Raw genomic sequence first — 22,196 nt, 5'->3', positions numbered from 1 at the left:
ACCCGGACTCAGTCTCCGGGCACCCTCTGGAGCGGAATCATAGAGCCGAACAGCTTTCGGGGAGGCGAAACGCAAAAGGGCGTCAGTGTGCTTTGCAATGTCAGCGCGCGTAAAAGATCCCCAGATAGTCGAAATTATTCCGGAGCCCTACATGGCACCATTTTCTTCCCTTCTTCTTTCACTCTATCATTGATTCCTTGGCTTACAGCGCTGTTCAGTTGTCCACCAAGGCGTGAGAGATACTGCGCCATTTCATTTAATCATATGCCGAATTTAATTATTACAAATTTTTCTCTTCTTTCTGCTGCTGCCTAATTGAATAATTGAAGAAAAATGAAATGTGGCGTCATGTGGCACCACCGCCGCGGTGGCTCAGTGGTTAGGGCGCTCGACTACTGATCCGGAGTTCCCGGGTTCGAACCCGACCGCGGCGGCTGCGTTTTTATGGAGGAAACACGCTAAGGCGCCCGTGTGCTGTGCGATGTCAGTGCACGTTAAAGATCCCCAGTTGGTCGAAATTATTCCGGAGCCCTCCACTACGGCACCTCTTCTTCCTTTCTTCTTTCACTCCCTCCTTTATCCCTTTCCTTACGGCGCGGTTCAGGTGTCCAACGACATGAGACAGATACTACGCATTTCCTTTCCCCCAAAACCAATTATTATTATTATTATTATATCATGTGGCACGAGGTGCCCGTTTCTTCTCTAAATGCTCTTTGAAGAGAAGTTAGTCATCTCGAGGCTTGTTGTTTTAGTACGCCGGCGCACTTTGCATTGCGAGAGTAGACTTGACTCATGTGAGCAACCCCCACCCGTCATCAGAAACATGTGGCCGGATCGGGACACGCACATGGCATCGTCGCCCCTCCTGCAGCCATGGAGTCCCGGCGCCCTCACCACCACGTAGATTAAAGCGCTAATGAGGTGTCCACTCTCTCACTAATGAGGTGTCCACCCACCCGGGGAGCCAGTTAGGTGTCTTTCCTTTCCTCAAAATAGAGTCGTATGCAATTAAGCTGGTTTCGAGAAAAGGAAAGGCTCATAACTGCCTCAATTTGTAGACGCACGCGACCGCCCGCTCACAGCGCGACTGAGTTGTCCATTGACCCAGGGAGCCAGTTACACTTGTTTCCGCATTTACATGTAAGAAATGCGTAGGTGTCCCCATGAAAATGAAAATTGGTTTTTGGGGAAAAGAATTGCCGCAGTGTCTGTCTCACATATCGGCGGACACCTGAACCGCGCCGTAAGGTAAGGAATAAAGGAGGGACTAGAGAAGAAAGGAAGAGGTGCCGTAGTAGAGGGCTCCGAAATAAGTTCGACCACCTGGGGATCTTTAATGTGCACTGACATCGCGCAGCGCACAGGAGCCTTTGCGTTTCGCCTCCATCGAAACGCGGCCGCTGTGGTCGGGTTCGAACCTGGGTACACCGTGTCAGTAGCCGAGCGCCGTAAACACTGATCACCTAGGCGTGTCCTGAGTACTACGCGTCGCGGGCTTTGAGGCGTGCCGGCCGTCCATATTAAGGGTGCGCACGTAGTGCCGCAGAGCGTTTCGCATTGCTCGGTCGCGTCTAAACGTTTCCTTCCAAGAAATTGTGCCGCGTGGCCTGCGGAATAGCCTGCAGCCAAGAGGGGCGAGACGCGCCATGCGCATTGACCGTATGAGAGGACTCGCTGTCAAATCGAGACGCTGACTACTCTAAGTTGAGGACACCAGTTCACTAGCATGGTTACATCGCGTACCTCGCAGTACAGTAACAATTCTTCCGGGTGGGCAGCTTCAGCATCACTAAAAATACCACGCTTCTCGGCTAAAAAATGAGAGCGGCGCAGAGGTGAGTTCGAGCCATAAGTAACAGGATCTGTGCAGTGTGCCGCGTCTGCTTATTCAGTACTGGTCTGCCTGTGGGAGTGAAGACACATGGGACAGGTTCTCTGCTGCTTGGTAGCCATTGAATATGATGATGAGTGTTGATTTTCGTTCTGCCCATCCACTCGTTTATATATTTTAAGAAGCACGTTTATCGCCTTAAGGCTGTCCCCGCACAGCGATTATTTTGAAGAAATTGTAGCAGGTCTGGTACCACAACATCTCCATGCAATATCAATAAACTCTTTAACAGCCGCGTGCTATGTCGTAGATCATAATTTCTCTCTTCAGGAGAGCAAAGCCGCAGTAATAGTGTGACTTCTCAGTGCACACTTCATCGAGGGAGAAAGAATGTTGGCAGTGAAAAAGAGATGCGACTTGGGCGGCGTAATGAAATGTTTCGGATTAATTGCACCCCCCCCCCCTGTGGCTCGGTGATTAGTGCGTTCAGCTAAGCGCCGTTGTGAAACACTTGCGATTAATGGTTATCGTTCCGATTAATGGTTCTGGTTAAGGAATGGCGCGTCCACCAACCCTTAGAACTTAGGCCCTGGATGCAAAGTGCGCAGGACATGTTTGACTGTGCGCTGCGCCTTCCTTGAGAGAATGTTGCAAAGGATCTGTGTTGGAAAGTTCCCAGTCGATCACAGTGCCGCAACACACACGCTCATGAGCGGAGGTCAGAGCTTATAATACTAGCTTTGAGCGTGTGTGTACCGTGCTTCTGCGCAATTTCAACAGTCGGGAGCACCAAAAGAACGCCATGAGTCGGCCTCGCGTCTTTGTAGAACGGGGTCACAGTTTGGTCGCCTTTGTGCAAATAGACTCCTAAATAATCTAAAGTGGCGTTCGACAGCAGTTTTTTTTTGTTCCGCCATGCAAAGATGATAGCGTCCAAAAATCGTAGGTCTCAGGGTGATCTCCACCGCGTCTTCGTTTTCAGGCGGATTCCTTGGCTGGAAGAAACGCGCTTACACCGCGTCCAACTTGATTGCAATCGTTGCACCCAAGGCGGCACCAATACGCCAAGCCTTAGCAAGAAAGCCGGTCTCACTGCAGAATCGCGGAGGGTTACCCTGTCGCCAAGCCATGATGTGAAAGCAGGTCCGACTGCAGAATCGAAATGGTTGCCTGGTCGCCAAGCCGTGACGTGAAAGCAGATGGAGTCAGCCGCAGGCGCACACCTCCTAAGCCGGAAGAAGCAGGCATGGCCCCTTCAACAGGTAAGTTGAATTGGCAGACTTGGGTGAGATAAGGTGCATGTTTAAGGGAACTTGTGGAATCACCTCACAGGTTAGGTGCAGCAAGAATTCTCTAGTAACCGACAGACCTCTAAGCGCTCGTTTCGCTATTGTTGAAGCAAACGTTAACCTCACAGTACAGCTAGTGTTACGTAGTTCGCAGCAGAACCAGACGATAGGATGGCTGCACAGAATACCGGCAAGCTCTCTCAGGAATGAAAGGTCTGGTTAAGGATAAGTTACCACATCAACGTTATTAGATTGTATTCCGCAGCTACTGTGTACCCTTACGGAAAGGTTACAAACTGGTAGGAACTATGGCAATGCTACTTGTAGACTAGTCTGTGAACATCGAAGTGGGTGCTGATCGTTATTCGAACAGAGTTTATCTTTTGTGACGCGGCGCCGTGGAAGCAGACTCAATGGTCACTTCCAGGTACAGTTTTATACAGTTGAAGACAGAAACGGCAAATGCCCTCAACGGGCAAATGGAGGCCCTCCAGCCAACAGCATCGACCGCCTGTCACGTTGTGGTTTTAATCTCCTTGCACATTCAAGCGTGGCATCTCAAGGCGGCTGGTAGCTGCAAGGAGACTAAGCAAGGATTAACCGCATTAACCACGACATCAATACAGTGGGCTTAGAGGGCCTCCTTTCATGGAGATACGTCGCTTCGTTCTTGAGTTGCGAGCTACTATGTCGTTGCTCAGGCTTGCTCGACCAACGTCTTCAGTCTTGCTGTGCACTCTCATTTCTGCCTTTTGCAAATGCTTGCACACTGCAACCTAGCCGAGCAGCGTTGTAGATTCTGACAGGGACCCTTTTAAACCATGTCTCAGTGCCAAGCTGCACTGTTCCCCAGTCGACTTGCGACTGCCAACTGGGTTTTTTAGTCAGCAGTTACTATTTTTGAGCTTTTAAGACGAACATTTCTGGTTATAAGTCTTCTAGGTGCCGTTAAGGATTCGGTGCTAGTTAAAACTATTCCGGGGACCACCACTACTGTGTCCTTGATGGGCCATGTGTACCGAAAGAGGCGTCGTAGCGGAGCGCTCCGGATATATCTCGAAATACGACATACGACCACCTGGAGCTCTTTAATTTGCACCGACACCGCACAGCGCACGGGCGTCTTTTTATTTTAAAGCGAAAGCTTCACTGGCCCCGAACTTGCGATTTTGACGTGGCCGTGCTCCAACGAGGCACATAAAGTCACAGCGCGCGCCTCACCGCAGATATTTCTCTCTCTCTCGCTACCTAGTCAATATTGCACATGCGCCACTAATTGCACCGAGCCACAAGTGTTCCGCCGCTGCGCAGCGCCGTGTCTTTCCTCAGAATGCAACTTTCAATTTTCAGTTATGCCTTTCTCCTTACACTCCCTCCTTTATCCCTTTCTTTAGGGCGCGGTTCAAATGTCCACCGAAATATGTGAGACGGTTACTGTCCTTCGCGCGCTCGCCATCTGGCATGACGGCACACCGCGCGGCTCGTCGCCGCCGCCGTTTGGTATGACATCACACCGCGTTCGGGCATATTCTCACAGCCGGCCTCCTCTACGCCGTGGCGGCGACGGAGCCGAAAACCGCGGCAGCAATGGAGCGGCGCGGGGTTCTAATCTAAGCAAAAGTTCCCAGGACGTCCAAGCACCTGTTGAATCGATCCCACACATGATGTTATTAGTACTGAGGGGTCCATATAAAAGCATCTGCTCTACTTTTTTTGGACCCTAGTTAGGAAACGACCCCAACAACTGAATCATCAAAGTGGATACTCTCCTGCCGTATGCCGCTATTCTGATAGGGTGTTGACAACACAATTTAGATCAGCAACATTTCACTCTCTTTATTTCAACAGCAGCACTTCTTCCATCGAACCGAAAAAATAGAACACCTCTCCATGGATGCTTTCATACGACCGCACCTCTCTATAGGGAAGTGGTTAACTGGCAGGTGATATAGCACTGCATTTCAGCTAGATCTTGCGTTCTCTGGGCACTTTTGTCTCCGACAGAACATACAGGACCACAGCTGCTAGAGCTGCATGGGTGGAGTATAAAACTCATTGATGGCCAGACTCTCCACCACACCATTAGCCAATGCCAGCTGGGTCCCTCACGTACTGACATTTTTCCCATGAATCGGGCATCAATAGCAGCTGACAACTTAAACCATTCACCTATTCAATGTGAACCAGAACATAACCTTTCTTTGAATTGGTTTCATTGAGTCAATTAAAATGGTCCACACTCCCAACACTGTTGGCATCACATAAAAACTTTAAAGGGACTAGAAACCCAAATATTAAGTCAGCATAGATTATTAGTAGGTCAATGTTCCAAAAAATGTCAGTCAAATTTCACCAGCGTAGAGATTTTTCTTAATGAATGAAATAGTAGAAACAGCATACAGTTTTATTGCTACTGGTGACGATGTTGATGATAACATTGCAATGAACAAACCACTGGCTGAGCTTTGTAGATTGAAAAAAAACGACAAGTATACAGATTGACAAAACTAGTATTTCTCGACCGAGGTTTGCATATTAAAATGTAAAGCGTAAAAGGCATAACAAACAAAGAACAAGACTCCTCCAGTGTAGTCACAAGGGTTGTAGTCTTGGGCCTTATCCCTGCATGGTTAGAGAATGATTCCAATAGTTACATGTTTCTTTCCGGTAAAGCCATTACAGAACAAGTGTAGAGGTGTGCGAATACCGAATAGTACCTCTTGAATCGAATATCGAATAGTAACAAATTTACTCAAACATGTGCTGAAGTGCTTGTAATTTATAAGTTCTCATGCAAAAAAAAGCCGCTGCTGCACGTGGTCCGGCAACAGGTTTTCTTGCCTGGACGTGGCAATGTTGCCAGCTGTACAAAACAGTTTTTCACTTGGAACTTGCGTTGCTGATATTGCCAGGTATTTCTGGCCATTCTGTACAGCTGACCTTAAAATTTCTGCTTGCCTGTTTTCCTCCAGTACGTAAAAGGGTCTTCATCCTTGCTGCAAACTGGCTCTCGAAGATGCCGCTGAAGTTCATCAATGTTGCCTGGTTCACGGTTGTATCTCTTCCCAGATGACATTGCAAGTTTGTCAATATTGTCCCATATGCTGGCACTGCACTGCTTTTGTGGTGTAGATGTTGAGGGCTCCGCACAGTCAGTGGGTGGTGGGATTGGCGAGCTCTGCAGCTCAGCTTATCGTTCCAGAAGCCTTGTTTCTTGTAAAGCTTCAGTACAGAAGTTGTTTTTGAATCATGGGCCGCATGCCGTTGCCATGATGTACTCTTTTTGCTCATTGTGGTTAGGAGATCTTGCCTTCACAGTTTTTTGTATTTTTTTGCGAACAGTGACTTGTCTTCATCCGCTGCAGTACAGTCGTTCAGCACTATGTGCGTTCCGTATTTCTGCCCACTCATGTCTTTTGTTCTGATGCAATTGGCTCAAGGACCTTGACCAGTCCAGCCACTGTTTTCCATTCCTGTGGTGTCAGGTTGGATACCACTGTCTCCGACGTAGCGTGTTCAAGGCAGACTGCTTCTTTAAGCTGAAGGAGACGTGATAGCATGTCATGCTCGCTATTCCGCCTCGTGTCTACATTCTGGACGAGCTCCAGGAGGGGTAGCTCCATCCGCTGCTGCCAGTCCTTTAGTCTTGCTGCAGCTTGGGCACTGTGCTTGTAAGAGCCTACTATTGCACGGCCTTTTTTAAGAATGGCTGGTACTCCTGCAGTTTCTTCATTGGCATACTTGATGACCAACTGCAATGTATGGCCCGAACACTGCACTGAAAGTCCCGGAGAGCTGCGCGGAAATTTGGAGCATTGTCAGACACAACAAAAATAGCTACCTCTTCCAGTGGCAGATCCTATTCACTCGTCGTTGCTTCCAGGAGAGCTAAGATGTGGCATGGAGTGTGACTGTCAATCACGTGCGGGCCAACAGTTTTGACAACAGTTACCAGAAGTCTACTATCGATTACAGGACGCGCACGCAATGAGCAGGAAATGCTAGTGGGACCCTGACTGCCGCACAATACTTCAGGCAATCTGCAGGTGTCGTCACTGTCGCTTGTGGATAACAAATAAAGTAGTTTCAGTTAAAACAAATGGTCACCGAACGTATTTCTGGATAAAGTGATTTAAAATTATGTATTCAAAAAATCAGAGAAAATATGGACAGTTAGCAAGAAGCACCTATGCTGTGATGGCAACCTGGCTACCAAGTGTTTCCCAGGCATATGATGGCATCGGCACTTCTTACAATGTTGCCACACTGCGTAAACGAGCAAGGATACAACCGGTACAAAATTGAGATTATTTAAGATATCTAAAGCACAGCTTGCATTTTATGTAGGGGTGCGCGAATGCAGTCGAGCCCACTTATAACTGCTGGAGTTATAACGAACACTCGTTTATTACGAACAAAGGCAGACCTACTATCAAATCATGTATTAGGGCAATGGCGTTGCATCTCAGATACAGTGAACAAGTGTGGCTGCTCAACTCAGCTACAGCGATTGAGGAGGCACTGTGAACTCGGTCCTGAAGTAGAAAACCTCAGTTTCTCTTTGGAGCACAGAGCGACGAGCACCTCAAAGTCCGCATGACAACACCTGCCCTATTTCTAAAGAAAGAGCGCAACCCCCGGAAAGCAAAAATAAAAGAATAAATTACGGTCTGTATGGAGCGCCAACAATGCTTTTCTTAAGATGCGGCCATCGAAAACGCATGGTTTCAAAGAGGGTGATGAAAAGTGCAGTAAGCTTTGAGTTACCGTCCTTGAATGGCTGAGCATGGAAGAGAGTGACCAGCGGACACCATGTGTCTTTGCGGAGAGTAGCAAGGCTGCAGTGCTTTAAAATCTACATACTCGTGCGACGACTGGGCAATGCATGAGAGTTTAATCAATGAGTACGCCACTAAACATAAATTTGCGACTTGTTTGCCGAGTGGCTTGTAAAAAAAATTTGAGTATCCCGTTCGTTCTCGACAACCGTCGGTGCGCACCATGTGCTACCTTTTCTGACTGTGCCAACCACATTTTTCTGCCAACAAACACGACGAGCCAGACGTGCCTCTTGACATTGGCGTAATTCACATGCTCCAGGTGTTTTGTCGGAGCCCCGACTCCTGTGCATACTAAGAGCAATGATCGCAATTGACTGATAAGGTGCCGAAGTCTCTGTCCGGGTGACTCTGTTCCCCACCATGGAATAAGTTCGCGTGGATAGAACTGCCTGCAGCGTGCATCAGGAGTTGTTTCCGTAAGGCAGACATTGTGATGCAAAAAATGACGGAGGACGCTGTCGAACACCCACAATATGGAGCGCGTGCTTATTTTTGGCAACGCGTCTTTAATACGCAGCTAGCCCAGCCTGATGTCGCCTGGGATGAATTTGCTTTGAAACGGACTATTAGTGTGGTCATAGTTCGCATTTTTCCTAAGGCCACCTCTGTATGAAATTTCCGGCCAAATACCTTGTCCCATTCCATACTGTCCCGTTTCTTTAGCGCTGTGTTTCTTCCTAATGTTCGTTCACCAACTTGCCCTACAATGCACCTTAATACTTTTTTTGCAACTTTGGAATATTATGTTTATTGAATGTTATTCAGTTTTATTGTAAGCATTATTACCAAGTAGTACATGTTTTTGCAGCTGATTAAAGCTTTTATATTCCTCATTAATGCCACATAGAGGTTTTTAAAGTAAGAAATTATGCGCTTAGGGTTCAAAGAAACGAAATAAAGAACACAAAACTTCCTACTGGCAATTTGTTCATGCATGATACGAGAGTAAAAATCATATACATTGTTTATAAAAAACGTTTGAGCGGAAAAAGGAGATAATTTTTCTAAATTTTTTACAGGCTGTTTTGCACTAGTTAGCAAAATTGAAAGGACTATCACAAGACAGGAAAATTTTTTCCAAGCGGATATTAAGAGAAATTGCTTTGGAGAGTTCAGTAAAATGCTACAGATTTTGTGTGAAAAAGCAGAGAGGGTCGAGCGCAAACTCTGCTGCATTTGGCATGGAATGACCCAAATACTGGTGAAGTAGCATAGGAACCTGACACTGAGACTTTTGTTCTCTTGTCAGCTCTGCTAGGATGCTTTGAACTAGTCAGACAGGTTCTATGCAACACGGGGAATGCACACAACCATTGGCCATTTTCGTGTGGTTGAGCTGTTTTTGGTCTTTTTTTCTTAACCTTGGAATAGGCTCCCATATCTTTCTAAAGAAAAAAACGCAGCCATTGGTCGAACATTATTTTATGTGATTAAAGGCAAATAATTGGCTCTCCTTTCTTAGTTTGGAGGCCGTTTTTCGGAACAGGTTAATTCGCCCATTCTACTATATGAATTACAGAGGTCATCTTGGCACCTTTGCGTGTCGCAAGTGTGGTGATTAATTAACTGAAACCCAATGATTGTCCAGTAAGACTTCTGTAGTATAATGTGGGTCCTTACTTGTATGTATTCTCTCATGTGTTGTATGAAATGTGCTTCATGTTGTCCGAGCAGTTTGGCCACAAGGCGTCTGCTACTGGAGCCACAGCACTTGATGCTGGTGGCCCTTATTCCCCTGGCGCCCTGGGAGCAGACGGGGGCCCAAGCCTGTTGTGCAAGCTCTGCAACGTGGCCGATCATCGTCTCTACAAGATTGTTAAATGGTGAAAGAGCCTGCCTCTTTTCAGGGATATCCAGGTGGGGGTCTTTACTGTTTCTCATGAGCACATTATTTTTGCAATTACATAAATTTTCTGAGGAGCCAGCGATGGCGTAGAGGTAGAGCGGCCGCCTCGCGTGCAAGAGGACCGGGGCTCTAATCCAGGTGCCGCACAATTCTCCACCGGGTTTAAAAAAAAAACGTGTGTCGATGGAATTGCATAACGAGGCCTGGGGTGCGGCCTGATCTCGGTGACCAGAACCGATAACGCACTCCCTCAACAGAACAGGACTCCGCCACCCTGGTGTAGTACTTGGCCCCAACCTTCTACGAACAAACCAATTAACCCTCGGCCCTTAGTTCCCAGCGGCTGCGGAGCAACTGACCGCGGTGACGGTCAGACCTGTTACGCAGCGGAGGGTGCTAAGAAATTCTGGCTCCGGAAAGGCCACCATTGGAATCTGAACTTGGCAACGTTTTACGTTAGAACTTTATCTAGTGAGGCAAGCCTAGCAGCGTTGATCGAGGAGCTAGCGGGAACTAAATGGGATGTGATAGGACTTAGCGAAGCTAGGAGGACAGGTGAGGCGTATACAGTACTAAAGGACGGACACATACTGTGCTATCGCGGATTAGAGGATAGATAACAACCAGGTGCTGGATTCCTCATTAATCAAGATACAGCTGGCAGCATAGAGGAGTTCTGTAGTATTAACGAGAGGGTAGCAGCTATTGCAATTAGGCTGAATAAGAGGTACAAGCTGAAAGTGGTGCAGGCCTACGCGCCTGCATCCAGCCGTGATGACCAGACCGTTGAAAGTTTCTATGAGGACGTAGAATCGGCAGTGAATAAAGTAAAATCACAGTACACTGTACTGATTGCCGACTTCAATGCGAAGGTGGGCAAGAAGCAGGCTGACGACCACGCGATAGTTGACTATGGTCTAGGTTCTAGTAATATCAGGGGAGAGTTATTAGTCGAATTCGCCGATAAAAATAATTTACAGATCATGAATGCTTTCTCTCGCAAACGAGAAGAGAGGAAATGGACCGGGAAGAGCCCCAATGTTGAGGCTTAAAAAGAAATCGACTTCATACTCTGCGCTATACCTGGCATCGTTCAGGATGTGGCCGTCCTCGGAAAGATGCGCTGTAGCAACCGCAGAATGGTAAGGTCTCGAATTAGCTTATACGTGAAGAGGGAACGGAAGAAGCTAGTGATGAAAAACTTCATTAACAAGTTAGCCGTAGGAGGGAAAGTACAGGAATTTAGGAAGGCGTTGCAGAATAGATATTCGGCTTTAACTGAGAAAGGCGATCGTGATGTTCATACAATGAACGATAATCTTACAGCCATCATTACGGAGTGCGCAGTATAATTAGGCGGTAGGACAATTCGACAGAATACCGAAAAGCTATCTCAGGTGATGAAAGATCCGATTAAGAAACACCAAAGCATGAGAGAGTCTAACCCTACCGTTAGAATAGAAGGGATAGAGCTATCGAAGTTAATAAATAAGCGCAAGGAAACCGACATAAGGAAGTTTAATATGGAGAAAATAGAGCACGCTCTAAAGAACGGAGGTAGCCTAAATGCGGTGAAGAGGAAACTAGGCATAGGTAAAAACCAGATGTATGCGTTGAGAGACAAGCAGGGCAATGTCATTAGCAATATGGATAAGATAGCCAACGTAGCCGAAGGGTTCTACACTAACCTGTACAGTAGCCAATGTAATCAGAGTGTTAATGAGAAAGACAGTAGTCCACAGCAGTGGGTCATCTCGAAAGTAACGTAAGAGGAAGTAAAGAAAGCCTTAGAAGCAATGCAAAGGGGAAAAGCAGCTGTGGAGGATCAGGTAACAGCAGTTCTCTTGAAGGACGGAGTGGAGATCTTGCTCGAAAAACTAGCCACCCTGCATACGCAATGCCTTATGACCTCGACTGTATGGGAAGCTTGGAAAAATGCAAACATTATCCTAATTCATAAGAAGGGAGACGCCAAGGACTTGAAAAATTACAGACCGATCAGCTTACTGTCCGTTGTCGACAAAGTATTTAGTAAGGTAATCGCTAATAGAGTCAGGGCTACCTTAGACTTTAATCAAGCGAATGATCACACAGGCTTTCGTAAAGGATATTCCACAGTAGATCATATTCACACTATCAGTCAGGTGATAGAGAAATGCGCAGACTATAACCAACCTCTATATATAGCCTTCATTGATTGCGAGAAAGCATTCGACTCAGTGGAAACCTCAGCAGTCATACAGGCATTGCGTAATCAAGGGGTAGAAGAGCCTTATGTCAAAATTCTGGAGGATATATATAGCAACTGCACAGCAAATATATTCCTCCATAAAGTCAGCAATAAATTCTAATAAGGAAGGGCGTCCGGCAAGGGGACACGAACTCGCCATTGCTATTCACCGCCTGTTTACAGGAGGTATTCATAGGCATGAATTGGGAACAGTTGGGAATAAAAGTAAATGGAGATTACCTAAATAATCTTTGGTTCGCTGATGGCATTGCCTTGCTGAGTCACTCAGGAGGTGAACTGCAAATCATGATCAATGAGTTAGACAGGGAGAGCAGAACGCTGGGTCTAAAATTTAACATCCAGAGAACCAAGGTAATGTTCAAAAGTCGAGCAAGGGAACAGCAGTTCACAATTGGCAGCGAGGGCGCCCTCGCCGCGGCATTGCAAATACTTGGGAGTGCGCCGACAAAGCACACCCTCCCCCGGAAGGGACTGGGTGCTCCCGGAGGGGGGGGGGGGGGGGGGACAGGTTGCATAAACACCTGCGCTTTGTGTCAACCACATGCATACCATTCCCCTTCTTCCCAGCGGGAAGGCTTTCTTCACATAAATTCTCGGGATGGCGCTTTTCGCCTGTTTCTCGTTTTGATGCGTAGAAAGCAGATTATGCGGTTTCTAGCGAAAGCAGCCTTTGTATTAAAGTGCACATACCATATAAACGCCTTATAAGGCTCAGCTTGAATATCGTCAGGACATAGCTTGAGCGAATCACGCGTTATTCTTGTGCAAAACATATAAACCACTTAGCAAACAAGTGTTCCTCCTCATTTTAAGATGAAATTATTCCTTTTCACCCAATTTTTCTGTAAGAAGGCTCACTTGTAAAGTGCTTGTATTAACAGACTATGGAATTCTAACAGCAAAGAGAAAACTCTCACAGAAAACAGATCGCTTATAACGAAGAAAAGAGAAGAAAGCAAATACGAGTGTCTCCATCATCGGCCGATTTCGCAAGCAAAATGCAGGGGTCGATATCGAACTTCAAACGCTGATCCCGCAGGGCAGGCTGCACCGCCATTCACTTGAAACGGCGCGAACCGGTCGTTCTCGGTGTAGACGTCAAGAATTTGAAACTAATGGCGGCAAAATTTGTAATTTGGCCGCTATTTCTTTTCTTGGCCTTGTTGTCCGATATATAAACGCGAGGAGATTGAAGCCTACATTCGTCACTTACTGTGGGACTGCCAAGCACTCAAGCCTACAACGATCCGGCACCTGAAGGTAGCGGGTCTTTCACCAAGCAACCCTGCTTCATATATTTCCAGGACGCAGAGACCGTACCATCGCTCTCTACTGGACTTTATCAAATCAGCTAGCCTTTTTCATTAATTTAATCATTACTAAATCGTTCATCACACCTTCCCCCATCACTGATGCCCTTAGACAATAAATCTGGCTTTAAAATATCAGTTTTCTCAGCTGTGAATATGGGCTTTGTTGCCTGGCATACTTTAACGTACGTAGAAAGAGCCAGAGATTCACTTTATACTGAAAACAGTAATTCAGTGGATTTGTCTTCTGTGTCCCCTTTAGAGTTTTAACGTTTACGGCAAATGTATTTAACATTTCTGAACGTTAAACTTTTATCCACCCAAAATGTCCCGTTCCCCCTTCCCCAGTGTGAATTAGCAGGCCACGGTCACCGCGCCGCAGGCCGACCACTCAACCTTTTCTTTATTTAAATTGTTTGTCTCTCTCTCTAAGGACCACTGCCTGAAGCTGAAACAGATTTTTTCCGCAGATTACTCTTTACTGAAGAGCGTTAGAGCGCATGAAATAGATTAAGAAGATAGTTCAACGCACGCTAATACTGCCGCATAAGAATATGAGTACCGAAGAGACATTAGTCACGAACAGGACAGAGCCTACCTTTTGTAACCTAGCCAAGCAATTACATGTTTTGATATAATTTCTTCTGAATCATTATTGTGACTTGTAAATCTCAAAGGAGCGCGTTGCCAGGAATTTTATGCCGGGTTCATAGCGTTGTTTCAGCCTTTGACGAATGGTCAGAAATAAAACCAAATCGAAACAGAACCATTAAATCCTTATGACCCATGGCTCGTGTGGGCAAAGCGACCTCCGCGCCGACCGAACGTTATTTTCCGAGCGAATAATTTCGGGCGAATGATCTGAAGGCTCGTTGCACACGCCGCCATTTTCTTTAACCAACTATACGAGACTTTCTCTTTTATTTGCAGCGTTGTCTCGTTCCTTAAGGAGAGACTTGCGTTTCCACTGCCTCCCGCGACTGAAGCACGTCAAGACTGGAAAACTAGCGACTGCACCTTCAACGACCGCAGCGAGAAAGCAGGTGGACGTGGTGATAACCGGACTATTACGTTCAGCCGCCACACTGAGGATTACCGGTAGGCATGGGATCAAGTTTCGGCGCAATGCCTGCCTTTGCTCTGCGCCACTAAATCGCAGCCGTTGACATTAAAGTGAAATCCCGTTAATGCTAACGTGATTAACGGAAACTTAAGGTTTAGCGTTGTTGATAACCTGTGTATTCGAATCTTGCATAATTCGACGCCTTCGTCTGTTTCTCTCCAGCTTCGGATATTAGCCTTGAGACTGTACCACAGAAATAGAGACAATCTAATGTTACGGGTTTGATCCCGTTGCTGCAGCTCGCTCTGAGATGAAAATGAGATTTTAAATTTGTAGCGAGTCGAAAGTGCCTAGTTGCTGGAACTTGGCAAAGCCGGCAATAAATTATAGCAGACTTTCAGAGCTGTTAGCAGAACGATTATGTACAGTACTCACGGATTGAAATAGGACATTCGGAGCGCGTGGCCGTCGCTTCATGGAGCGCCGCCCGTAGACGCTCATGGAACCAAGGTGGTGCATTGTGGTATGGCGTGAGAGGGAGAACATCTACAAAGCAGAATTGTTCCTTCCAGTAGCCAATCAGCCGGCCTGTGGTTTACCACATGCCTGCGTGGCACTGCAAGGCTAGCGCTCCGAATGTCCTATTTCAATCCGTGAGTACTGTACATTGGAATAGCAATGCGGTGGGATTAGAGTACGTATCGCGGGCGCCACTGCAGCTATGTTGCACAGCAAGAGCTGCAAACAACCTCCGCATTTAACGGTGGCACCAGTGTTTCGAGTTCCAAAGATTAAAATGGAATTTGAATTCATTTTTTCTCTCTCATCTCGTGGCAGTCGGCTGTCAGCTGCCTTGAAAGCACGCCGGTGCAGGCGCCTTGAGATCAAGAAGTATTTTGCAGATTTGTACGTCGTGAATTCCGAGGTCAAAATTCGCGAGTTCTAAGCAGGAAGTTCAGCCCATAGGTGTATTTTTCTTTGTAATTCTTAGGATGCCGAGCCTTCTGTGACATCCTGTTTGGGAGTCTTCTGAATACACGTAGTAGCCGACCTTGGAAAGATCCTTGTGTTTCCTCCAAATAGAACGCAGTAACCCAAGGCTACGCAGCATAAAGCAGCAGGGCCTGTGCAAATCCGGCCCTTACTCCACGCAGTCGGCTATGGTTACCTCGGGGTCCGGTTGGAACACCCTCCCACTGCAGAGCCCCCGGCAGCTTACATTAAACCGGAACTCTCCACTCTGGCTTCTGTTATCCATACCATATCGCATGATACCATACGATACCATAGCACGTCATACCGCATCATACCATACTTCTTTCCCACCTGGAATTATACACGTCCCTTCATTCTCTTTTCTACCTGTTATGAATTTTCTTCGTCCTCTTCCATGACACGTGACTCATGACTTTCTCCTACGTCTGTAGAAGAGTACCTTGTGGAGCTCGCACTTCTGGAAAGCCTCGCAAGTTCGGGAACATTTCGCATTGGTTCAGCTCGCGTTTAGTTTAATGCTTTTCCGTTTTCTTACTTTGTGCTCGGGACAACGCAGTCTGCTAATGCTTTTCCGTTTTCTTACTTTGTGCTCGGGACAACGCAGTCTGCCTCGTGCATTCTATATGCCTGGGTGTCCTGGGCCGGAACCGTGGCCAAACGTTTCGTGGTGGCGTTTATACTGGAACAAAAATTTCAAGCCGTCGAAGCGCTTAATACAGGGCAGTCACGCGTCTCTGATTTTTCACCCATCACCCGCGTTGGACGCAGGGCGCGTTCGGCGTGCCTCGGCGATCGACGGGCGTTGGAAGAACTCCTTTACGTGATCGATTGGCAAAACTAGCTTCATTTAATATGGCTCTATTGCCTACTGCTACGAAGAGGTGTAGGCTATGGTGTCATGGCCACTGTTATGCCGACAACAATAAATCTTGTTAAGAGTCTCTCCTTCTTTTTCCTAAACCCATAGTGTCTAGGGTCCATACCCATAACGCACTGCGGTTTTCTTTGCATGTCTTATGTGCAAGAGTGAGTCCTGGTGATAGCCTACTTCCGGCGGTCTCAGTCGCAGGAACAGTCAGATGGGGCACTGCACGGCGGCAGTAAAGCATAATGCGCCAGCTTTAGCAAAAAACAAACACTATTCTTTGAATGAAATTAATATTGTTTTTCTGCGGCCAAATGGTAAAGCTTCGCGTAATAAACCCGTCGACCAGTATTTAGTGCTCTTGCAAGTAATATTGAGCAAGGTGTATTCCAGGACGGAACTGGCATGAAAAGAATTTGTGACAGTACACATTCAATACCCGCAGTGGAATAATCGTACGGCCAGCTGTACAGCGCAGATTCCAGTGTGATTTGTGCGATATGTCTACCTGTCACAGGTGTTGCCACATCCCAAAAGAAGAGACTTGGCATTTTCTGCATATTCGCAGTCTTCCTCCTTATGGGCAGACAGGGCGAGGCAGCCGCAGCATCAAAGCTGGTGAGCAGCTTTCCGTCCAATTTGGCCGCCCAGTCACCAAGCCGTATCCTGGAAGCAGGCAAATCACCGACGTGGCTGTCCAGTGTGGTCGACGGTCTGGGTGAGTGAGCATGGCCTCGTGTGGTTAGTCTGAGTGCAATGAGCTGCACAGTTGGCAGTTGTATGTAATGCAACTTCAGCAGAAGAAACAGGGGCTGAAAGAAGGGAACATTGAGGGTGTGCTTTTCTTATATCCTACTCGCCGCTACGGCTTATATTATATGACGTTCGCTGCAGATCTCGAGTTCATGGTTTTGTTGCCATCTCCGAAAGCCAGATGGAGACGCTTGTTCAGTAGGGCACATTGATTCAGGCACCCAAAACAGGTTTCTAAAAAAAACGCGCAGTGACCCCACGTCTTACTGGCCTGATAAAATAAAAAGCGTTAATATCACTAAAGACGTCTGGCTTCAAGGCTGTCTGGAACTTAAAATGGCCGCGGTGGTGTTCTACGAAGGTGTTCGCCGTGCAGAAGCGAAGGAAAGCAAGTATCAGCCATGGTGACTCATTCAGTCGGCCGCTGAGCCCGATGATGCGGTATCAAATGCAAGCCGCGGTTCGGTGAAGGTGATAGGTATAAAACTGCCGTGCGCTCTGCGATGCCAGTGCAGGAAGAACACAAGGCAGTCGAATCTAATCCGGAGTCATCCGCTGCACCATCTATTTTTCCCTTCTTTTTTTCTATCCCTCCTCCATACCGTCCGTCACGGTGCAGTTCAGGTGTCTACCGAGTGCGATGCCGTTACTGCTTCCTTAATTTCGGCATCGCCAAATATTTGTTACTGTCGCAGTGGCCGTATTTCGATGCAGGCGAAACACAGAAGGCACCCGTTTGGTTTGCGATTTCATTGCACGTTAAAGATCCTCAGGCAGGCGAAACCTAAGCACCACAGGTAATCGGCTGAGTATTGGAAATGACTGGTTTCACTCTGGTCCTACGTTGGACTGGCCTTTGCCAATATATTTCCAATATTGGGCCGATCAGTTGTGCTGCCGGGGAATTATTCGTAAACAAAGACAGGAAGAGTTTGAATGGACACAGAAGTTCCACAGGACTGGCAGTGTTCACGACAGGAATTTGTACTAAAAGACCAAAGTAAATGTTTGTGATGACCCCCATAATGCGCAGGTCCACACGGGACGGAGAGGCAAAGAGACACCGTATGGCTCAGTTTAAACAAACAGGTATATTCAATAATTACACATGATTAAGGTTATACATCAGAGGCGGGGGCGTCCGAGCTTACGTGCCGACGACTTCATGGGGGCGATGGAGTGGCTCCGGAGTTGGGCTCGAGCGGTTGCTGGCAGAAGCTGCACGCCGTCGGGCTTCGGCGCTGAAGGCCCTCTTGGCGAACGATGTCGTCCTGAGCGTTCTTCTTCCGTTTCTTCGAGGATGGTTCACAAACCCTTCCTCTAGTGTCGTTCGGCTTGGAAGATGAACAGGAGGCGAGCTTGTAGATGATGACAGCAGAGCATAATTTTACAACAGAACAAACTTTGCACTACTTTACTCATCGACCGGGCAGGTTAGTGCCTAAGTAGCATCACATTACATGCTAAGCATGGAGCCCCAGCTCAGACTGAACTGCATCCGTTTACATGCGCTTTTAAGCACTTGATTAACAAAGGGCTAAGGGCGGTCATTTCCAGTGGCCCGCCCAAAGCATCAATTCTCCAATCCAAAATAACATGCGAGATGGGGACCACCCCTTGGGCTGGGCTTAGCCTCGACCCCAGTCTGTTAACAATACAAACAAAATAAACAACAAAAACGCCACCACTCTCTCTCAAGTGAGAGTATACACAGGCTCTCTCTTCGGAGCTAATTCACTAGCGCCTGTCTTTCCACATTCTTGGCGAGTACTGCCTGTCCGCCATGACAGGTGTCCGTCGCGGCCCTTCTGGGAAGCTGTGGGTGCCTTCCCGGCAATAGCCCACGACAAAGGGGGGGGAGGGAAAGAATGTCGATTTCGCGGTATCGCATAGCGTCGGCTGTAATACGGCGCGCTCTGGCCCGCTGACAGCTCCCTTGTCCTGGAATGTAACCGGAAATTGGGGAGGATAAAGCCTGTTTCCCCGGGGCGGCGGCGGGTCCGGTTTTTCTGGTCGTCACTCAAAGAGCATGGCTGGGTAATTGATGATGCCGCTGTCACGGGTCTCCGTCTACGCCGCGCCGTCGAACGTGGATCCTCGTAGCACACACGGAATGTCACACTCGCTCACCCTCCAGAAGAATGTTCTCCGAACATTTGAGTCCACGCAGCTCCCCTTGTCTTTCTGAATCGCCTCGCACAGTGCGTCCGACAAAACACTTTTCGCTGCACTCAACACCACTGCACAACACCATATGCCTCCGCTGTCAATACTGGCGTCTCCAGGGGCAGCACTGATCTTCTTTTACAGATAAACATGAAACTCAGCACCCAAGCCTCTCCTTTCTAGTCCAAACTGGACGAAAATAAATTTACCACAGTTACAAAGGAGCTCCCACTTCTAGCACGAACACGGCACAGACAAAAATATAGATAACGAAAGGAAGTAGGGCAGGTTCAGCATGCGCTCCGCATGCTCTCCTGTGAAGGTGTTACTTAATGACAGAAAGGTTTTACTACCAACTCCGATAACTTAACACATAAGCACATAGCAATGTTATGAGCTGTGGCATTACACAATTCTTACCAGTTCAAAACTCCGCTCTGTTTACGCCATTAGTCCGACTTAGCTTTCCGATTTCGCAGCGGATATCGGCCTTCATGAGTCATACTAAGTAAGTCTGTACCCCTTTGTCTGCTTTGGGACTCGCGAGGGCTCGTGGCAGGAGCCTCTCCTGGCGTTATCTGCGCGGCAACCTCGCGCGCTTCTTCTTCTAGCAATGCATGAAGTAAATCCGGTGGCATTCCGGCCGTCACCTCTGGCGCCTGCCGAACAGATGCAGGAGAGGGCGTTTCTTCCGAACTATCTGCGCGCTCCGCTTCGCTTCTGTCCCCATCAAAATCCGCGCTTTCCCTTTCCTCATTTCGTGAATACTGAACCGGTGCCGACTTGAGGCGATTTGCGTGTATCCTTATCAAACGCCGGTTCACGTCTCGGACTCTGAAGTTTACCGGAGAAAGCTTCTCGACAACCTCGCACGGTCCTCTCCACTTCGTCTGGAACTTACGAGCTAGCCCAATCTGCCTTTGGCAGTTTTCAATGTACACGCTGTCCCCCACATCAAACGGCGCGTCTCTAGCACTGCGATCGTGCACCTCCTTCCTACGCTTCGCCGCTTTCTTTAAGGACTCCTTTGCGATGTCCCTCGCCACTTGCAAGCGCGATTCTAGCTCAACCTTATAGTCGTCCAGTGAAGCGTATGGGACACGACGGGGGCCCTCTGGCACTTCACTAGGCTGGTCCGGGTCTCGGCCGTAGAGAAGAAAGAATGTCGATTCGCCCGTGCTCTCGTGTGCTGCGGAATTGTAGGCAAACATTGCATACGGGAGCCACAAGTCCCAGTCCCGCTGGTCGCGCGAAACAAAATGCGACAGGAACCCGGCCACGGTTTGGTTCAGTCGCTCCACCGCGCCGTTGCAAGCCGGATGGTACGGTGTTGTCTGCTTCTTAGCGATCTTAAGCAGCTCGCAAACTCTCCTCATTAGCTGCGACACGAAGTTCGTTCCCCGATCTGTCAAGAGTTGCCTCGGGGGTCCATGTCGGAGCACGATCTGTTCGACAAATGCTCTTGCAACCGTGTCTGCCTTCTGATCTGGGAGTGCTACCGCTTCCGCGTATTTTGAAAGGTGGTCGACAAATACTAAAATGTACTTGTTTCCGGAAGTGGTCGTGGGCAATGGGCCCATTATGTCCATACCTGTCCGCTCGAAGGGAGCCGAAACCTCAGGGAACGGCTGAATTGGAGCTGGTCTTCGTCCCTTGGGTGTTTTTCTTTCGAGACAGGAATGACACTTCGCACAGTAGTCTCTAACATCCTGTCGCATGCCACTCCAAAAGTACAAACGCTCCACACGCCTGCGTGTCTTCGCTACGCCAAAATGACCGGCGCATGGCGCATCGTGAAACGCGCGAAGAACCCTTTCTGTCCACGACCGAGGTATGACGACTCTCTCCCAAGCGGTTTTCTCTGGTCTCCCTTTCCTGGTTGGCCTCGTGCGCCGACACAGGGTGCCGTCTTTGCCAATGAAATAACCTAGCTGTTCGGGGTGAGACGGTGCGCCCTCTAAGCTTTCGATTATTCGCTTCAGGTCAGGATCTTTGCACTGCTCTGTGCGTAATTCGGCGGGGTCGACTACGGGGACAAACTCATCTATAGCTGCCACGGCAGCTGTGCGGCTGAGTGCATCAGCATTCAGATGTGTCTTTCCTGACTTGTGCTCAACTTCAAAGCAGTATTCCTGCAGGTGTAGATTCCATCTAGCGAGTCGCGAGCTAGGGTCCCTGACACTCATCACCCATTTCAGAGGATGGCAGTCTGTGACTAGCTTGAATTTGCGGCCGTAAAGGTAGCATCTGAAGTGCTTTACTGCCCAGACAACGGCGAGGCACTCCCTTTCCGTAGCTCCGTACTTTTGCTCTGTGGGGCTCAACTGTCGGCTAGCAAAAGCAACGGGATGTTCTTTGCCCTCGATAACCTGAGATAGCACGGCACCAACTGCGAACTTTGACGCATCTGTGGCCATAACGAAGGGCAAACTAAAATCCGGGTGGCGTAACAGCGGTGCACTCATCACCTTCCTTTTCAGGGCCCCAAAAGCATTCTCCGCGTTTTCGTCCCAACGAAAGGCGACATTTTTGGCTGTTAAGGCGGTGAGCGGCTTAGCGAGCTTGGCGAACTCCTCTATGTGCCTTCGGTAGTAACCGATCAGGCCGAGAAACTGCCGGACCTGGCGGACGCTAGTCGGGGATGGAAAATCCGAGGCACACCTTAGTTTCTCAGGGTCCGGTCGCACGCCGTCAGCTGAAACAACGTGCCCGAGGTATTTCACCTCGTTTTTGAGGAATTGGCACTTAGAGGGCTTCAGTTTGAGACCCGCTGCTCTTAGTCGCACCAAAACCTGCTCAATATCGCGCAAATGGTTATCAAAACTGCCACTGTATATGATAATGTCATCCATATACACGAAGCACAGCCTCCCCAGAAGACCTGCCAGGATAACATCAGCGGTTCTCTGCCAGACAGCAGGGCTGTTGGCCAGACCGATCGGCATTCTTTTCCATTCATAGTGCCCTGAGGGCGTGTTGAAT

At 48.2% G+C, this 22,196-nt stretch overlaps 1 protein-coding gene across 3 annotated transcripts in view; it reads left to right on the top strand.

The window, feature by feature from the left end:
- The window catches only part of LOC144107173 (uncharacterized), a 31,751-nt gene that overhangs the window by 345 nt on the left and 9,210 nt on the right, over positions 1 to 22,196 (top strand). The window contains exons 1-4 of one of the 3 annotated variants that reach the window (XM_077640168.1): positions 3,023 to 3,096; positions 9,639 to 9,821; positions 14,302 to 14,469; positions 16,864 to 17,013. In XM_077640168.1, coding sequence (XP_077496294.1) covers positions 9,679 to 9,821; positions 14,302 to 14,469; positions 16,864 to 17,013 — 461 coding nt within the window. In that variant the 5' untranslated portion in view covers positions 3,023 to 3,096; positions 9,639 to 9,678. Of the gene's footprint in view, positions 1 to 2,816; positions 3,097 to 9,638; positions 9,822 to 14,301; positions 14,470 to 16,863; positions 17,014 to 22,196 lie in introns of those variants that run through there. The other 2 variants (XM_077640169.1, XM_077640170.1) reach the window with 2 other exon arrangements.

Source organism: Amblyomma americanum, chromosome 10 (genome assembly GCF_052857255.1).
Source record: "Amblyomma americanum isolate KBUSLIRL-KWMA chromosome 10, ASM5285725v1, whole genome shotgun sequence".
NCBI classification, from domain to species: domain Eukaryota; kingdom Metazoa; phylum Arthropoda; class Arachnida; order Ixodida; family Ixodidae; genus Amblyomma; species Amblyomma americanum.
This window is presented reverse-complemented; position numbering and strand designations above follow the sequence as displayed.